The following is a 19,791-nucleotide window of genomic DNA, read 5'->3' as shown; positions in this document are numbered from 1 at the left end:
GCTGGTTTCAGAACTGCTTCAAGGGGTTCTAAAAAGAAAAGGTGAAAATAGAATTTGTGCGATTTACTTTGCTTTTCCTTTCAGATTTATATCTATAACGAGAAGATTGTCAACGGACACCTGCAGCCTAACCTTGTGGACCTCTGTGCTTCCGTCACAGAGCTGGATGATAAGGTAGCGCCCAGAGCTGACCCGAGGAGACATGTGGGGTCTGGTGTTCCAATGGGATTAGCAGCTTGCTGACTTGGCAGAAATGTGCTGAAGAGAAACTCTATGCCCTGGAAAAAGATGTTAACTGTTCTTCAGAGTTTTATTTTAAATAATTTTGGGGTGGTTTTTTGATGATGATCCTATATATATAAATATATGTATCTTTATGCATCTGCAAAAGGCCCAGCAAAGCTGTGTTTGCTTTGAAGTCCTGTCAGGCTCCAGCTCCTCCCTGCCAGTTTCCCTCCTTAGACAGACTAACAGGCTCTTTCATGAGATGTGAATTGTAAAGGTGATGCGGTTTTCACACCAGTGAGCCCCTTGAACTTGACTCAGGTGGGGTCTTTAAAAGCCACTGGTTCTGTTCCTCTCTGAGTCCCCATCTTTATTCCTGTCCCTCAGTTCTTATCCTTGGCCAGTTTTCTCCTGCTGGGGGAAAAAAATTAAAAAGGGGATGGATAGATTGGTAGGTGGCCAGGAGGAGGGGAGAAAGGAGAAAAGGCTATAACGAAAGCAAGCACTCGTACACACTTTTTTTTCCTTCAAAACCGCTTTATTTTTTTTTAATAGTAAATATAAGGCAATACAAACCAATCTAAAGAAAATAAGAATTTATCTACCATCTCACCACCTAAAAAGGGTCACATTTAGGGTGGATTTTCTACAGTTTTTAATTTTTGAGAGAAACAGTGAAAACGGGATTTTCTCTTTTTCTTTGGAAAAGGTGTAAACCTGCTTTTTCTTTAGTCGCTACTGTCTTCCAAGGATTCTTAACTTTATATTTTGCAAAGGGTTCAGGGAACACATTTTTAGGAGAGGTTTACAGCCAGGAGGATTCTGGGAAGAGGAAGTCCAGCTGTGTGGTGGTAACACACAGGAGAGATCACCAGTGCCTTTCCTGGGAGGCCACAGGAAGGCGTCTTTTGAAGGGAGTGAATAGGCAGGAGAAAAGGAGGCTGTGCCACTCACACGGTGGGGTAAGAGCAGTGGCCCCTGGAGAGCCTCTGGGAGGACAGAACCTGTATTATTTAGGTTAAACTCTTATTTTAAGCCTTAACTCCAGTGACCTTGTAAGGACTGAAATGCAGCTACTTGAGTTTAAACTCCTAGAGCTTTGGATGATTATAAATGTATTCACTCTCTCTTAAGGGATAACCCACTGAGATTCAGTGTTCTTGTTAGTTTTATGTTGTCTTAGTTATGTAGGTGGTTATGTCAGACCTGGAATAGTAATTGATCTGAAAACCAGCTCGGGATGGGGGCTGCTCGCAGGGAAGAGGGGAGCCTGGCAGCTGGCCGGGAAGAGGTGCGTCTTCTGTACTGGGCTTGAGCCTGAGGGCCTCAGACAGGACGTTAACCTCTTCCCCCTCCATGTCCTGCCTGCCTTTGAGTCGGATTGCCGTGAAGAACCAGGCAATTTCTCCGGCCCCACAGCATTGTCACATGCAGTCTCATTTATGTGCAGAACATCTCTGACATGTGGACCATGGTAAAACAAATGACAGACGTGTTGTTGACACCGGCGACTGATGCCCTGAAGAGCCGCAACAGCGTGGAAGTGCGCATGGAGTTCGTCAGGCAGGCCTTGGGATACCTCGAGCAGAGGTAAGGCAACGGCAGCACAGAGGCTGGCTTTAAAATCCCCCGAAGGCAGCTGTTCTTGGGTTTCAAGTAGTCCTCAAGCTAAGTGCTCTGTAGCTGGTATAATTTAAACAAGGTTGAGCAAGTCTGAGAGGTGTTAGGCTGTTTTCAGAAACACTTCTCTACCAGAACTGTTTATGCACCGATATAAAATCATTTTGAGTGGGAGCATTGAGCACTGTTAGGCTTTTCTTTTTCTCTTTGTCCACTCTCTGTCCCTCAGTACAGAGTCATGATTATTAGAGCACGATGCCTTGGGTCAGGATCCTTGTCCCTCCTGTGGTTCAGCCATTACTGCTTAGGCTCTTTGTTTTCTCTAGGCATTTTAATTTTCCCACCCAGCATTACCACCTTCAAACCTTAGGAAGGCCCCTTGATCCTTTGTTTTCCTTCTGGCTCTACTTGGTTAATCCTTGTGAGTCCAGATCCTTCCCGGCTGCTAATGCCTCTGATTTGTGCCTGGGTTTTTTTTTTGCCATCTCCTCACTAATTGGAGTTGGTCACCAAGGGGTTTGTGGCTGTGCCCTTGTGCCCTAACTATTGTCCCCCTCGTTGGTAGGGCCCGTGCCTTTCATCCACTCCCTGTGGACACTCTTTGTTCTGAATTGGCCAGCAGGGGTTGTCATGAGCGTGCAACAGACCCTCTTTATTTCAGAGACAGGGTGCTGGGCCTCTCTCTGTTAGCGTGAGAAGAGAAAGCGAAGCTGAATACACTTGCTCAATTGCAGTTCTTTGCTGCTGAGCCCATGCAGCTGCCAATGGCCTTGTAGTGTGGTCACCCTCTGTCAACAAAATAATACTTCATTAGGAAGTCAAGGTAATTCAGACCTGGTACAGGAGAGAGAGAACAGGTTTTTATACCAAATACTAAATTAATTATAGCTACATGAGATGAACACCATCAGACATATTAAACTCACTAGCCTCCATTCTGTTGTTCAGAAAAATCTGGAGCTCCAAATGGTTTTTTATTGCTTCTGGCACAGGGCACAAAGAGTTCATAAAGTATTATATCAGGCTTTCACTAAATTTTTGTAATGTAAATTTCTAAGTCTTCAGCCACAAAGAACCTAATGTATATAGTGGTATTTATTTGCTACAAGTCAGCAAAATATGAGTCAGAAGTTCTTACAGTATATAAAAAACATTAGGATTTTATTTTTTAATGTGTGTACGTATATGACTGCTCATGACTGCTTTTTCTTCAATAAACCTCATCCTTAACGTTGTTGCTTGACTTCACCAGTGGTACTAGGCTGCGGTTTTATATATGTAAGCTATCCCATTTCTTTTATTATTCTTTCCATTTAGTTTTTTTGGAATTATGTTGTCCCATTAATTCCTTTAGCAGCACTTGGAGCTATTTGGGAGTTTCCTGTGCACAACTATTGTATGCTTATTTTCTTTTTCACTCTAGTAGCATCACTCTCTGATGGCATCCTTTTTAAGATTTGTTGTCCCTTTTGATAAAGGGAATATTTCAGATAATTGTACTCACTAAAAAAATTTTTTTTTCTGATGCTAATCCACTGACAGTGTAACGTACGTACAGTATTTCAAGTGTTGTAATACACCAGGTGGCAAAGTAGACCTGGTCCCAAATTATTTTCAGGGTATAAGTCTGACAATGTTGAGAAAACATAGCATTGGTCTGTTTCCTACCACATTCCAAATTTGAAGCAAGGTACACATTTCTTAGCTCTCAAGGAATTTAGGCTCTGAGGCCCTTTCCAGCATGTGAGTTGTCTTCATTCAAGTTTGAAGAGACCATAGTGGGCATCTGTTTGTCCTGGTTGCTACAGGACTCTTCTGTAATCTCTTTTCCAACCTCTGCTTTTAAATACTTCCAGTGATGGCGAACTCATTACATTTGCTAAATTGAATGGTGTTCATTTTTCATTATGAAAATACTACATGACTGTTATAGAAATTTTGGAAGATGCCAAAAAGAGGACCTGAAAAAGGGAGCAGTCCCCTCTCCCCAGCCCAGAGGCCCCTGGCACCTTGTTGTATTTCCTTACCCCCACACCACCTCTGCCACCTTTTTGGACATATGAATATTTTGTTTGATATGTATCTTTTACACAGCTTATGATCCAAATGTGTACAGCTTTTAAAATTTTTTGTCAGTATCATTTTTTATGACTACATCAATTTCCATTGAGTCTGTTTTCTGTAATTGACAGTTAGGTGTTTTTCTCGGTGTGTGTCTCTCTCTTCTCTCTCTCTCACTCTCACCCTGTCTCTCTCAGTTGGTTATTATACTTAATGTGGTATAATATTAATATTATGTGGTTGAACATATGAAGCACCTGACTTTTTGAGGCAGTCTGTTTTGTTTTGGACAAGAAACATATTTAGAAAGTTCTTCAATGTATTAACCTCATGTTTGGGTATCTGTAACTTGAACCATTTAATCTTAATATAAAAGCAATTTTAAAACACTGTAAAGGTTTTTAAGAAGCCTGCTAGCAAATAAATAAACAGGAAATGATAGAAAATCATTTGCAACCACCAATGTGACAATGGGTTCAGCAAGGACCACCAGTGGAAACTACTGGGCGAAAGATTATTGGTGAACAGATTATTCACATGACCTCCAAGTATTACCCCATAGAGTACTTATTAATTACAAAGGGGAAAGGAGGTGCTTTTACAGCGGTGAAATCTGGTGGACAACACCTTTAACCAAGTGATCAAATTAAATGTTACCAAGAAGGGCAAAATGGTATTACCTGCCTCATTGTGGCAGTACCAGCATCAACTCTGTAGGTAGGGTTCTTGGCAAAAAAGTTGAACCTGAATCAAGTCATGAGAAACTATTCAGCTTGTGAGACATTTTACCAGGTAGCTAGTAGCCTGGATTCGTTTTAAAAGGTCAGTGTCTTTATATAAAAAGTGTTAGAATTACCCTAGATTAAGGGAAATGGAAGTGGTATGACAGCTAAATTTCATGCTTTCCCTTGACTGGATCCTGGATTTAAAAAAAAAAAAAAGAAAAACTATAAAGGATGTTATTAAGAAATTTGAATATGTGTTATATTTTAGGTAATAACAGTACATTAATGTTAAATTTCTTAGTGTCATGATAGTACTGAGGTTAGGTAGGAGAATGTCCTAACTAGGAGATACACAGTGAAGTATTTACAGATGAGGTAGCCCCTGATTTCTATATTTCTGTAACATTTTCAAATGGTTCAGAAAAAAAGTATGTGTGTTTGTGTATGTGTGTATATCTACATATATATAGAGAGAAAGAAACATGCATACAAATATTAACAATTGGCAAATCTAAGTAAAGGATATATGAGCATTCTTTAAAATTTTTCAAAATGAAAAATTTGAAAAGATCCCACTAGAGCATTAGGCTGTGAGCTGGAGCAATTATTATTCTGCACATTAGCCCTTAATGCATTTGAAGTCCACTATTATATTGCTCCAGGGATTCTTTTGAGTATCCACAGTGATGAGAAATCTTCACAGTGGTCCACTGCCCAATGAATAAATAATGTAGTTTGCTTCATTAAGCATGCACTGTTTCCTCTTCTATGTTAGGTTGAAATCCAGGCCCTTCCCTGTGGAATTCACAGTCTACTGTTGTGGGTATGGACATAGATAATGTGTAATATGTGTTTTCAACCTCCCTTTTTTTGCCTTTAAATTTTTTTCAGTTATAAGAATTACACCCTTGTGACTGTCTTTGGCAACTTGCATCAGGCCCAGCTGGGCGGGGTACCTGGGACTTACCAGTTGGTTCGAAGTTTCCTGAACATTAAACTTCCAGCTCCCTTGCCTGGACTTCAGGTATTGGCATCTTTCTCTATGTGATCAGTTACTTTCCCAGAGCAGTCTCTCTTGGATAGGCATTTTCAGTTTAAATGAGGTTATGTGTGGGAACTACTATATGGAGAAGAGACCAGAGGGGGCAGGGAGAGAAGCTAGGAGACCTTGGGAGACTGGTGGTGCAGGAGTCCAGGTGATAATGGTGGTCGCTCAGCTTAGGGTGGAGGAGGGTGCAGGGGGATGATGTCATTGGGTTCTGGACATGTTTTGAAAGTAGACCCAATAGGACTGTGGAAGAACTTGGATGTGGCAGAGTCAGGGCTGACTTCTGAGATTGTTGGCTCAAACAGCTGGAAGAACAGAGTTAGATATGGGTCCTAGAACGTGCCTTTCCTTCTCAGCTCACAGTGTAGTTACAGTCAGATACAGAGCCTGTGCAAAGTGCTGAACTGGAGCTGTGTACCAAGGGTGGTGGGCTGCAGGCTCCTGGCTTCATACAGGAGGTGAGGCCCACACTTGTGCTTGAAGAGTAGGGGCTTGCCAGCCAGGGGTCTGGGAAAAGGGTATTCCAGGAGGAGGGAGGAGCGTGAACAAATGCATGGAGGCAGGAAAGAATATCTGGTGTATCGGGTGTGTGGTAGGGCTGGACCAGCTTGGGGCCAGCTGGTGACGGCCTTGAGCACCAGGCTAAGCACTTAGGATGTAAATTGCTCAAAGGGGTTTAAGTGAGGAAGTGACACGATCAGATCTGGGCTTAAGAAAGAGTCCTGCCGAGGGAAGGGTGGAGGGGCCAAGAAAGGAAGTCTGAGGTCTACTTTTCTGAAGGAGTTTGGGAGAAGCAGAGAGAGGAGTAACCACAGGGCTGCTGTGCAGGTGATGACAAAGCCACTTTTAGGAGAGAGAAGCTCTAGTGCTGGGAGAGTGGGAACAGAGCTGCTTTCTTAGATTCCCCAGTGCATAACGTAGCACGGTGTCCAAAACAAAGATACTCACTAAGTGAGTGAACAACTAACAACAGGTGAATGGAAGTGCCAGAATCCATTTAGTTAATCATTAATGGTTAACATTTTATAAACTCAAATATGATGATAGTCTCTTATTGGTCAGTGAACGTCCTTAGCCTCAGTACACATCTGTAAATTATCACAGAAGAACATGTCACCTGATTGCTGTGGGTACTGGGGTTCCACGGAGAACCCACTTTGAAGCCTGTGTACACAGTGCTGTAGAGGAAAGGCTCTCGAGCCAGACTGCCACTTACCAGCTTACCTTGGAAAAATTATTTAACATCCCCATGCCTCAGGTTCCTGGTTTGTAAAACAGAGAGGAGGAGGCCATTCATGGTCCCTGCCTAGTGGAGTTGTGAGATTAAGTGACTTAATATAAGAAGAGGGCTTAGCTGAGGGCCACATCGAAAGTCATCAGTTAAACCTTTCCTCTTTTAGGATGGAGAGGTGGAAGGCCATCCTGTGTGGGCGTTAATTTATTACTGCCTGCGCTGTGGAGACCTGCTTGCTGCTTCACAGGTGGTCAACCGAGCGCAGCACCAGCTGGGAGAGTTTAAAACTTGGTTCCAGGAGTACATGAACAGCAAGGACAGAAGGTACGGTGAATGGGATGGTGCATCCAGAAGAAGCCACGTGGAATCAGCAGGGTGGCCCCCACTGGCGTTGCTCTCTTTTCCTTGTGCATGGCTCCAAATAAGTTTCTGCTTGGGAGAAAAACGAAGTTTAGAAAGCAAGTAGAACTCTGTAGAATAACAGTTGAAAACATTAAAAGAGCCCCATTCTGATACCATGTGTACACTTACAAAGTCCCAGGCACATCAAGGATGCTTTATTAAATGAAACTTTGTTGTATTACACTTCACTTGTTCACATTTAGTGCTTTTCTGGTTGACCCAAATGACAATATATGCTTCATACTCAAAGGCCAGAGTTAGAAGTTAGCAATCTTGAGATATAATCATTGAATTAATTCAGTAAGTTTTTTTTTTTTTTTTTTTTTTTTTAGTTCTCTTGCATTAAGGAACTGCTAAGCATTCATTTTTCTCTGGTTTTTGTTAATGTAATAGGACTTAAGTTCATATTCGAACCCAGTTTAAATATACATATATGTATGTAGAAGAAATAACGGTGGTTACCCCAGTTATACATGTGGAAAACCAGGGTTACTTTTTTGGCAGTGTCAGTAATGCCATGTCCAGAGATTGTCTTAAACCATAAGCCCTGTCTTGCTCATGTTAAGAGAGTGTAAAGTAGGGACAGTGTTTTAGGGTTCCCCCAGATGCAGACCCTGAGGCAAGGGTTTGAGTGCACGGAGTTTATTTGGGAGGTGATCTCACAGGGATAAGGGAGTGGAGAAGCCAGAGCGGGGCTAAGGCACTTAAGGGATGACTCACTCTTGCCCATCACTGCTTGAGGGCTGCCAGGGAGGTGGGTGGAGGATTAATTCCCCAGACCTTCTCACGTGCCTCTTCCAGCCACTACTTGAGGAAGCCAGTGGGCAGAGACGCAGGTGCTGGTAGCTGCAAGTCTGGTTAAAGTGATGGTGCCCGTGGGTATGGGTGGGAGAGTGTTACCCTCTGTGAAGGAAGGCTTCGTGACTCTGCTGTGTGGTTGGGACCTGGGTGCTTTCAGATGCCCGTGAGGATCTTTAGCATATGTGTCTGTGTGTTCCCTTGTGTCTCTAGATTGTCCCCAGCTACGGAGAACAAGCTCCGACTGCATTACCGCAGGGCCCTCAGGAACAACACGGACCCCTACAAACGGGCTGTGTACTGTATCATTGGCAGATGTGACATCACCGACAACCAGAGCGAGGTGGCCGACAAAACTGAGGACTACCTGTGGCTGAAGGCAGGCGCTGCTTCCTTTGCCCAGTAGGGCATTCTCCCCTTCCCCCTGCTCACACACTGCACACAGATGTTACTGCTTAATGTATAATGCCAGTAAGGTGACTGGACTAGTGGATTTCCTGTCTCCTGGCCCATTTTTATTGTGTAATATTCGCAACCAGTAACACAGCCATTAGCGTAGCCTCGAGCGTGGCAGCTAACCGGCTACAAGTCCGCACCCGGCACAGGAAGTAGCTTGTACCAATGCCTGTATTTCTCTTGGGGGTTTAGTTGAACCAGGTGTGTTTCGATGATGACGGCACCAGCTCCCCACAAGACAGGCTCACTCTCTCTCAGTTCCAGAAACAGTTGTTGGAAGACTACGGTAAGATACCCTGAACATAACTACCTTCCCTCTCTTGTCCACCTAAGGTCACTGCTTAGCTTTTTTCTGGGAAAATCCTTCATCTCTGAACTCTGTCTCTCCTTCAGAACCCTCTGGATCTTCAAAACACAACACAACAGAATAATGAGTTCAAATTTGGGTAGAGGCCACGCACATGGCCGTAAACAGAGTATGTGACTTACATGGTCGTTGACAGTAAACTCTTTCCACTAGTTCTTTGAACTGCTCTGGCAGACACTGGCTCAGGGAGAGACATAAGAGGACTTGGCTACTGCTTCCTCAGAGACCTCACAGTGACTATATCTGAGCACAAACAAGGGAGAAATAGCTTTTCTTTTTTTCTTTCTCTCACTGTTTAAAAATTGGGGGAAGAAAAGGAGATTCCAACTAGTGGTCCGCAGTGTTGAACGCAGATATCTGTGAATCTGAGTGTACCGAAGCTTTGAAATCATTCCTGTCCTTATTGAGTGACTTTTATCAGGATAAAGGAGAGAAACAGCCCCTTTTGTATTCCGTTTTAAGGTCCTGTGCTCTGTTTCTCTCCCAACTAATGCAAGCAGTTTGGGTTTTACAACACAGCCCCCTGCTCACCAGTTGTTTTGTGAGGTCCGGAGGCCGTGGAAGCAGGCCACGGCTGGAGTGGCGTCCACTGTGTCCAGAGCCCCCGCATCCGTTCAGGCGCAGGCTGGTGCTTTTGTCCCGCCCAGCAAGTCCTTTGAGCACATAGGGCTTCTTCTGGGCTCAGGGCTCCCAGCAGAGGCCGGCTCTTTCTGAATCAGCTTGACCTCCTCTCCCCGGGCAGGCGAGTCCCACTTCACGGTGAACCATCAGCCCTTCCTCTACTTCCAAGTGCTGTTCCTGACCGCGCAGTTCGAAGCTGCCATTGCCTTTCTCTTCCGCATGGAGCGGCTGCGCTGCCATGCTGTCCACGTGGCACTGGTGCTCTTTGAGCTAAAGCTGCTTTTAAAATCCTCGGGACAGAGCGCTCAGCTCCGTGAGTATTTGTTGGCAGTGGCACATCCATAACACATCCGCCCATCGGGTGGCAGTGGACACATAGCTGCAGGGATTTGGGCAAGTGGTACCAAACATTTTAGAGTGTTGTAGACGGTTGGGCTTATGAGATGATTAGTATGAGGGTTCTTGCCTTCCCCCCCTCCATTAGTATTCCCTGAGGTGTTTAATAGATAAAATGCTGTGCTAAGTGCTAGTTTTGTGACCAGTGAGTCAGGTCGCCTGGAGGGTGGTTCAGGAGAAACAGTCCCTAGAGTCATGAGACTGGTTCCCATTAGGGCTCTAACTGGAGACATTGGAAGGCGCAGCCAGCCATCTTGTGTGCCTACCTGCATGGGGTGGGAGTCCGGGGAGGGAGAGAAGATACCTGTGCATGAATGGCTGCAGCTTCCTTAGTAGCACAGCAGACTCACTCCAGAGCACATGCCGTAATGGTCAGTTGTCACCATCTTTTCATTCAGAGACCAGCATACTAGTGATTTACTTAAAAATGCCACTTTCTCCAATCTGTACTTGGGACGAAATTGAGGACAGGGTGGTGAAGGGGATTGGCCTAAGCTCACACTGGCAAACATTGGCTGGGCTGCAGGAGTAGGTGCCACCACTGGGTCTTTGGACTCAGTTCCCATAGCTCTCGGTTGCGTGGGTCAGAAGGGCAGTGTGGTTGTGACCGTTTCTGTCCCCGTCGGTGCAGTCAGCCATGAGCCTGGCGACCCTCCGTGCATGCGGAGGCTGAACTTCGTGCGGCTACTTATTCTCTACACCCGGAAGTTTGAATCCACGGACCCGAGAGAGGCCCTTCAGTACTTCTACTTCCTCAGGTTAGACTGGCTTTTGACCATTTACTTCAGCTGGTTTTGATTTCTGCCACTGTGAGAATGACAGAGACCTTGGGGCCACACCAGAAACCAGGTTGATTTTGTCCCCTTCTAGAGATGAGAAAGACAGTCAAGGAGAAAACATGTTTCTGCGTTGTGTGAGCGAGCTGGTGATAGAAAGTCGAGAGGTATGCCTGTTAACTTTTCTCCACGCCCCCATGATTTCCAGTGTACAAGTTCTCATGCTGATGTGATACTGGATGGTCACCTCAATATGAGTTTGGTGGATGTGGCTGGGGGCAGGGGGGTGTTAGAGTTGCCTTTGGTTTCTGATAATGGAAATGTTGATTCAGTCTCACTGTTCTCTAGTTTGTGCAAGACTTCTCCCACCTCCCCTATTCCTCTCTTGTCTTCAAAGAATTGTGGATTATGTGTATATCCTCGTCCAGTAAACTGAGTAAACTTTTTTTTTCTCTGCAGTTCGATATGATTCTTGGGAAACTAGAGAACGATGGAAGTAGAAAGGTGGGTTAAGGGCACCCCAGAGGTGTGTTCGTTTGCAGTTGGGGATTTATAATTGTCCAAAGAATAGTTAGATTTTAGGATCCAAGGTACTGAAGATGCAAATCTGAATGAAGTTGCTTCGTTTTAAAAACAAAGAATGAAAATTACAGGCCCCAAATGATGACCTTGATTTTACATACACTTACATTTCTCCTTAAAATATGTAAATTTGTGATTAGATAGTTTTTTTATTATGTTCAGAATACTCATCTGTTCACACCTGCCATATTTTCAGCTGAGAAGGCTACATTTCTGCCATTCTTGGCTCAGAAAATATGCAAGAAAGAAATTGGTTACCGCACCTATTCTCCCCAGAAGGGAAAGTTACAAATGCACTTGACCTCTCTCAAAAGATAGTTTTTGAGGGCTCAGAACTCTACACTGACCCCAGAGATGCAGCTGCTCCCATGAGCCTTAGCAGTTCCCTAAGACCCATCATGGCTATTGGGCAATGTAGAAGGGGCGGAGGCCCTGGTATCAGAGACCCCTCCTGACCCACTCGGGCACTCTCCACATGCCTCTCTTAGGGACTCACTTTCCTCATTTGTAAAAATGGGTGGTTTAGAGCCAGCAGTCTCAAGATGACCTCCCACTGCTCACACCATCCAGAAGAAGACCAGTGGCATTCTTCTTCAGAAGAAGACCAGTGACAGTGCTGGTGACAGTGGCCATGCTTATGGAGCAGTGACAACTGCCAGGCCCCTGTGCTGAATGCTTGACATGTATTTTCTCACTTAATCATCACAAGAACCCAACACAGTGGGAACCGTCATCTGTTTTTCAAGGGAGGAAGTGGAGACGAGAGGTTATTTTCCTCAAGATCACACAGCTAGTAAGGAAGTAAGCTGGAATTTGAGCCCAGTCCTTCTTGACCCCAGAGCCCATGCTCTTCACTGATCTCCTGTGCTGCCAGGGTGGCGGAGCAGGTCACCCGACTTGGTCCAGGGCTGATGGAGAATCAGATGGCCAGTCAGGCGTCACACAGTCTGCCCTCTTTGCGGTACCTCAGGCCTCTCTCATACTTTCTTGACCATTTGGTTGCTGTTGAGTGATGATGCAGATTTATTTATTTATTTTTTTAAGTATCCTGACACCACTTGCCATATATTTTTTCAGGACTGGATTTCTTTTGCCATCTGTCTTAGAAAACAAATTCAGAATCTTTCAGATACTTTCTCTGAGCCTCCTGGTTTTTCCCCCTAGTGCCTACTCATCAGCAAAATTAAAATCATTGGTGATTTCACCGATTCTCTAGGTCATTTTGGAGAATTAGAAAGCACAGTCTTCCTGGTGACTCCTCTGTGCTGCCTTTGAGTCTGCCTCTTCATGGGTAGTTTCCTTGGTCCTTTTCATATGTTTAATAGGACCTTATATCTTCAAGAAAGCCAGAGTCTAGCTGATGAAATACGTGCATTGCCCAGGGCAAGTATTTTCAGTTAAAGTAGTTTTCGGATCTCAGTTGCTTCTCTGTGTTTAAAATAACAGCTCTGTCCCCCCATTTCTCTCTTCCTTCCCTCCATAATTTGTCTTGTCAGCCTGGAGTCATAGATAAGTTTACTAGTGACACAAAGCCTATTATCAACAAAGTTGCTTCCGTGGCAGAAAATAAAGGACTGTTTGAAGAAGCAGCAAAGCTTTATGACCTTGCCAAGGTAAAATGTGCTCTTTTCTTCTGCACTTAGTAGATCTGTCATCAGCGTTTCGGTATTAAATGCACAAACATTTTGATGGTGCCATTGTTGTACCCCTCTCCTTGCTGAGGCATTTTCTCCTAGTGCTTAGGCAGTTAATAGTCCAGTTAGGGTGAAATTCCCATTTTACAGAATTATTTCTGCCCATAAGGTCTTTCTGGCCAAACAAGAGTGACATATTGAAAGGCTGTCCCGCGGGCACTGAGCAAAGTCTCCCTTGGCAGCAGAGGAAGCGCCCATCATGCTTGGGTGGTGAAGCTGCTGGTGAAGATGCCTGGTGCTCACCCTCCGGGCAGCCGCACACACACTGTGACCGGTGTGTGTCAGGGAACAAAACCACAGCTGAGGGGTTCTGAGAGAACTGGAGGAAGTAGCTCGTTGTGAGAACATGCGGGGAATACCGATGACTGTTAGGGCCTGAAGAAGAGTACATTCTCTCCTTTTATCAACTGACCAACGTGGGCAAAAAGAGGGTTATAATTCATTTTTCTTTTCATTTAAAAGTGTTTTGATTGAGGTCTAATTAAAAAGTAGAAAAATGTACACATATTCAGTGAACAGCTTGATGGGTTTCCCACGGGTATGTATCTGTGTCATCACCACCCAAATCAAGATACAGAACAAAAGTTCCCTCTTTGGTTTCGGTTGTTTAGTTTTTTTCCTCTTATTGATTATTTTTAATTGATTGCTTTCTTAATTTAAAAAACCGAACAGAATGCTGACAAGGTGCTGGAGCTGATGAACAAACTGCTCAGCCCCGTCGTCCCCCAGATCAGTGCCCCGCAGTCCAACAAGGAGAGGCTGAAGAACATGGCGCTTTCCGTCGCGGAGCGGTAAGGCCGGGGCTGGCTCCGGGGGGTCCCGGGGCTCCCAGCGCCCACCCAGACGCATCTTCAGCTTTACCGTAGCATCAAAGAGTTCCCCAGCATGGCTCTACTCACTCACCCTCCCACCAGCACTGACAGTTTGAGAGTTCCTGTTCCCCCACGTCATAACCAACTGTCACTTGGCACTGTCACTTGGTGAACATTCTTGCCAAAAGGAAGGGTATGAAAGGGTATCTCAACATTTTAATCCTGTACATGAGGTTTAATTCTAGGCATTTTACTCATCTATATGTCATTAGCAGCCATCTCAAAGGCATTTTGGAGCAAAGCTAGTGATGGATGGATGGGGAAATTCTTAGAGATGTAGTGGCCAGTGTTTCAGAAGCTACCTTCCTTCCCATGCGTTCGAGGAGTTATCATACTTTAACCAGTGTAACTCCCAGGCTGGGGCAATAGTTTTCACTTTTTGTGCCCTCTGCAGATACGCCTAATAAAGTGACCCAGTGAAAACTGGGTTGGAGATGCTTGCTGAGATGGGGGGCTGAGGCAAGAGAACTGCTTCACACAGAACATTTATAGATGGATTTCTGTCAAACCCGCCATCAAATGCTTGGCCATTTCAAAAGAAACACTATTTTCCACTCCTTAGTTCACTTCATCTAGAGAGTTTAAGAGGTTTTGACATTTTTTAGATGCTATCCTCAAGTTATAGATTGCACAGAAATTCCTAATGTACCCCCCTTCCTTCTTTTTTGTCCTTCAGGTATAGGGCTCAGGGAATCAGTGCAAATAAATTTGTGGACTCCACGTTCTATCTTCTGTTGGACTTGATCACCTTTTTTGACGAGTATCACAGTGGGCATATTGACAGAGCCTTTGATGTAAGTTTCAGCAGGGGTGTTTGAAGTGCAGGTTAATGTATGCCCTTGAAAAATCAAAACACTTCGTGAGATTCATTTAAAACAAAGGAAATGTCACCAGTATGCCTGTTCAGTGAAGAAGGACAAGTATGATCCTGTGAATGTAAAAGGGATTTCCTGTGTTGCTCTTTTTTTCCTTTTTCTTTTTTCTCTTCCTTTCTTCTTTAGTCTAAAAACAGAGAGGTTTCTCAGAGTAATTTGAAATCTCTGAATTGTAAAACTGCCTCAGAAAATGAGGATAGGAATTGAGTCAGTCAGCAAGTTAGAATCAAAGCCTTTGAATAAGGGGATTAGCATTTCCTATTAAGAAGCCCACTATGAATGTGTTAGATGCTGACTTTGTGTTTGAGGAGATGAAATGACTGTGATGGTTGTATCATATGGGACCGATGGGTTTTGTTTTAAATAGATAATTGATCGGTTGAAGCTGGTGCCCCTGAATCAGGAAAGTGTGGAAGAGAGAGTGGCTGCCTTCAGAAATTTCAGTGATGAGGTGAGTCCTTTTCTTCCTGAATTATAAAATTCTTTTTTCCCCCACTTCTACTGAAAGCTTTTGTTTTAACGTAGCCAATAACTTTAACAGTCCTACTACAGTCACCATCCAGACTGAGTTTTCTAAGACGAGTCCAATTTCAGGTATCCTGGGCTGGTTTTTCTGTGAGTACACATATCCCCATCAGATTATTGTCCGAGTTCCTGACTCAGAAAATACACTCGCTTCAGAGACCAGACATATTCTTGGGAGAAACAGGTTTCTTGTTGATCCTGTGGGATCTGGTTTGATTCTTTACTATGCACTTGTTCTAGAGGGTGTGTCAGTGCTTAACTCTGATCTTGTCTAAGTAGTTCCATTGGGTACATGAAATATGCATCATGATTCCCGTCCTTCTTTCCCTTCTCTGAACCATTTTGTCTCAAGAAGCAGGTGCAGTGACCATGGACTCAGTTATCAGCCCAAGAGCCCCAGAGCTACTGTCTCTCTGCAGGGTTTCTAGCATGTTGCCACTGCTTAGCCCAAGGGTGCTCAACTGGGCTGCACACTGGAATTGCTAGGAGACCTTTAAAAAAATCTTTGTGCCCAGGCCCAGAAATTCTGGTTTCCCTGATCTGAGCTGCAGCCCAGAACCCCCCTGGTTATTCCCATGTGCAGCTAGGGTAAGACTCTTCTCTAGAACCACAGGCACTGAGGGCCAGCTGCCTGGTTCCGGGATGTTCCTAACAGTGTTTCAATTTAAAACCATTAGTAAGCACATTCCTTTTATGAAAGCATGTTTCTGTTCTAGAGGAAGAAGGAAGGCCGGCTTCTGCACATGTGGTGAGGCAGCTGCCTGCTGTGGTACACACAGTTCAGGAGGTCTTACCTCTCGCCGACTGTCCCTTCACACCTGGTGCAGTTCTACCCCTAGCCACTCCTTCTGTTGTTTCTTGCCCTCCCCTGGTTACATCATTCAGTGTTTCATGGACTGAAGTGTTGTACCAGGGCCCGTCCTCATAGACACTCCCAAGGACTCTGCTTGGGCTGTGCTGGTCCCATGGAGACAGTCTGGTGGGTCTGAGATAGTGGAGAGTGGTAGGGACTGGAGAACCAGTGTGTGCGTTCCTGCCTACTGACATTCACATGCAGGCTTTTGCTAATCACTCTTGCTGGCCAGACGTAGTCCGCATGCTTTTTGCTCACTACCCCTGCCTAGGAGGACTGGCGTAAATAAGGGAGCAGAAGAGTGACCTACCTGACCTTCTGAGTAGCATTGCCTGAGCTTTGCTTTCACGCTTGACATTTCAATGCCATCAGCTCCTTTTTGGTGGCTGTGTGGCGCTCCACCTGGCAGCTGTGGAGATATGATGTGACCAGGCCTTGCTGGAGCACTGCTCCCCCCTCCCCCAACCTGTGGTCGGCCCCAGGGCTTGGTTCTTTCTCCTTACTTCATGTGTGTCCCTCTGTGCAGGTCAGGCACAACCTCTCAGAAGTGCTTCTCGCCACCATGAACATCTTGTTCACACAGTTTAAGAGGCTCAAGGGGACAAGTCCATCGTCGGCATCCAGGCCCCAGCGAGTCATCGAGGACCGTGATTCTGTAAGATCCCAGCCAGATGGTTGGCCAGAACCATCGCTGAGAACCACCTTTCTGGTTTGCTGTCCATTGCACCTCATGAGACCACTGCTCATGACCCTAAATTGCTCGTTTCTTTACTACCTGGCAGCTGGGTAAAGTTTGTGTCGGGGGCTCCCGGAAGAAATCGAACATTAATGGGGTTGCTACTCTTCTCAAGCTAAAAAACAAAGATGTGCCAAGTCAGCGAATATCACCTTTAAAGAAATCAAAATGCTAATTTATACTGATTCCACAAGAATTCCTGCCCATTTTTAAATAGAAGGTCATTTTATGAGTCTCAGTTCAGCACTTTCCTGAAAACCATACTTACTTTTGGTCAACAATTTGGTGCAAACCCTTGTTTCTACTGTCATCTCACAGTGACTCCAGAGAGGTACCTAGGACAGTCGTTATCCCCATTTTACAGTTGAGGGATCTGAGGCCTGGGTCAGGAGGCGTCTTGCTTTTGTGGGCCCCTCAGGTGGTAGGTGAAGGAGCCACGTCTGGAAGCCGGGTCTGTCTGATACCAGGGCCAGTGCCCTTTCCACTGCCTGTGGGGCCTCCGGCATTGCTTGGGTCATGCAGAGTCCAGGTAGATAGAACCCTGGGATTCCAACAGCTTATGGTGTACAGTTGATTTGACAAAAGGGGAAAGAAAGGTGTTTGACCCAATTAAACCATTAAAACAGGCGGTGTTTTAGAATTACCTTTCCCTTAACATTTCCACTGAATGTTTGGTGAGTCTCTCAGTATGGTGTACGACAGCCATACCTGATTTTGGCAATCAAGAAACTAGAGCCTTGAAAATCTATCTCCCGCCTCCATGGATATCTGAGGGCTCTCTCCGCTATGACCCCTACAGGCATTGTCACTGTCAGAGCCTCTGCCTTGTGAGTGATGGTGGGAATTTTCACTTTTAGCAGCATACATAGCAGTGCTCGGAAGTGGTCCTCCGACGTGATAGGCCCATCCATGTGTGCACGAGAAGCAGCTGCAGGTCTGCCATCTGCCCTTGGACAGGCAAGAGCCTACATAGGAGATGCGCCAGCAGTGGCCTCGCTGTGCTGGGGCCTTGGCAGCAGTGCTGTTGTGAATACAACTACTGAAGTGGTGGGCGTTTCTGATACTCTCTGTACTGCTTACAGGTCAGAGCAGGGCTGCTCACAGAGAGCAGAGCTGGTGGCCTGGCAGGTCCATTTTCCACATCTGAAGGGAACTGATTGAAGACCAGCTGGACTCACACGCTGTGTGTTTTAGTCTCTCTTTTTTAGGCACTTAGTTTTTACATATGATGGATAAAGCCATTCTCCTGTCTTCCTCTTACCCACCACTCTCCTTTGTAATGAAAGGAAGGGATGGGTGGAGTCAAGGAAAGACTTATGTGTAAAAGCTGCCTGCCCAAGAATTGGCCTCATGGTTTAAGGTGCAGTGTTGCCAGGGAGTGGATGGGTCCCTTGGCCTGCATACCCCTAGAGCTTACGTAAAGTAGCTGCAAGTTAGGCAGGAGAACCCAAGCACATTTTTGCACTTTCAAGGAAAATCTGATGGATACTCTCATCATAAAGTAAATTTCTTTTGGTTTGGACATTAATTAGGACCTTTACTTGCCAATTTACTTCACATATCAGGTAAAAGGCACTTACCTTTCAGTTCTCTTCTTGAATGGTCCTTAAGAAGCCTAGTAAGTGACCCTTGAATTTTTCTTAAAAATCTCATTACTGGTCCAAAAGATGTGTGTAGACCCTCCCTTTCTATTCCAGATATGGTTTCCTTTCCTGCTGGTACAGGCATCCAACACACCTCAATGTGGGGCAACCTGAAGCTGTTCTCTTACGTTTCTTTATTCTTTATTCAATAATTTATCAGTTGGAAATTGGAGTGAAGGTTCCTATTTTTGTTGTTGGAAACACCTGAGTTTAAATCTTTTTCCTTCCTGGAGCAATCTAGGAATCTCATAAATATTGTTGCCTGAGAAAAGAGGGCCAAGCACTTCTGTCAGGAAGGAAGGAATGTAAGGAGTGAAAGGAAGGAAAGCGGAAGACGCAGGAGAGGAAAGAGTTGGAATGGGCCTCACTTAGGCACGACCGTTGCCTCTGGTAGTGCAGGTGCTTCATGAGGGTCCTAGAAAGAAACTCAGGACCCCATGGTAACAGTTGGACAGAAACCAGTCAGGAGAGAGAGAGAGGCTCAGAGAAGTAGAGCAGGCAGTCTGAAGCACAGGGCCGTGTCAGCAGCTGGTCAGACGTGTCAGGTGAGGCAGCTTGCCCGGCACACCCATCCATCTTTTGCTAAGCGGAAGGGCTTTGGAACTGAGGCCCCGGCAGCCGAGCTTTGCTAACTCTGCACCATGCTGGAGGAACATGGTAGTGGAGGGTGAGACTGTCATCCACCCACCGGGAATCTGCCCTGACCCCAAGGGGTAGAAAATGGAAGGCCGGGGTGGTGGTTCCCAGGACAGTGCCCTGACTCGGAAATTAACTGGATTTCTTCTCTTCTTCCCCTTTCTCTCAGCAACTCCGCAGCCAAGCCCGAGCCCTGATTACCTTTGCTGGGATGATACCCTACCGGACATCTGGGGACACCAACGCGAGGCTGGTGCAGATGGAGGTCCTCATGAATTAAGTGCGATGCTCCAAGGGGCTCCTGGGGCTGCTCGCTGTCAGTACCTCAGGCCTGTGGGCTCACCAGGGTGGGGGGAGTTTCTGGTTTTGTTTCTGTTGTGTTAGTTTTGTTTTGTTTTTTTGTATTATGTATTTTTGTCAACACCAATAAATTTCTTTGATTTGTATTTCTTTTCACATTCTTTTATTTTCATTGTTTTGTTTTGTTTTTCCTTTGAAATTTTGTTCAAATTTTTATTTGTGTGGGAGGAAATGTCTTCACTAGTGCTTGGGCCAGAAAATTATAGGCTTATATAGGCATCTGTGATTTGGTTAAAGTTGACCTTAAATGATTAAAAATTCACCCAAAATGAGCAAGGAAATGAAG

The 19,791-nt window shown here is 45.2% G+C and overlaps 1 protein-coding gene across 5 annotated transcripts in view; it reads left to right on the top strand.

Moving 5' to 3' along the window:
• The window catches only part of NUP93 (nucleoporin 93), a gene marked incomplete at its 5' end in the record, with an annotated part of 88,362 nt that extends 68,771 nt beyond the window's left edge, over positions 1 to 19,591 (top strand). For 3 of the 5 annotated variants that reach the window (XM_079723179.1, XM_079723177.1, XM_079723175.1), the window contains 16 exons: positions 85 to 174; positions 1,676 to 1,815; positions 5,523 to 5,655; positions 7,080 to 7,237; positions 8,327 to 8,492; positions 8,762 to 8,855; positions 9,679 to 9,870; positions 10,585 to 10,711; positions 10,824 to 10,896; positions 11,189 to 11,233; positions 12,808 to 12,924; positions 13,678 to 13,796; positions 14,554 to 14,671; positions 15,120 to 15,203; positions 16,657 to 16,785; positions 19,315 to 19,591. In XM_079723179.1, coding sequence (XP_079579305.1) covers positions 85 to 174; positions 1,676 to 1,815; positions 5,523 to 5,655; positions 7,080 to 7,237; positions 8,327 to 8,492; positions 8,762 to 8,855; positions 9,679 to 9,870; positions 10,585 to 10,711; positions 10,824 to 10,896; positions 11,189 to 11,233; positions 12,808 to 12,924; positions 13,678 to 13,796; positions 14,554 to 14,671; positions 15,120 to 15,203; positions 16,657 to 16,785; positions 19,315 to 19,425 — 1,896 coding nt within the window. In that variant the 3' untranslated portion in view covers positions 19,426 to 19,591. The remainder of the gene's footprint in view (positions 1 to 84; positions 175 to 1,675; positions 1,816 to 5,522; positions 5,656 to 7,079; positions 7,238 to 8,326; positions 8,493 to 8,761; positions 8,856 to 9,678; positions 9,871 to 10,584; positions 10,712 to 10,823; positions 10,897 to 11,188; positions 11,234 to 12,807; positions 12,925 to 13,677; positions 13,797 to 14,553; positions 14,672 to 15,119; positions 15,204 to 16,656; positions 16,786 to 19,314) is intronic. The other 2 variants (XM_079723178.1, XM_079723176.1) reach the window with 1 other exon arrangement.
• Positions 19,592 to 19,791: the final 200 nt, after the last annotated feature.

This window comes from Hyperoodon ampullatus (assembly GCF_949752795.1).
Source record: "Hyperoodon ampullatus genome assembly, chromosome: 18".
NCBI lineage: Eukaryota > Metazoa > Chordata > Mammalia > Artiodactyla > Ziphiidae > Hyperoodon > Hyperoodon ampullatus.
Note: the sequence above shows the minus strand (reverse complement) of the source record. Positions and strands in the feature narration are given on the sequence as shown.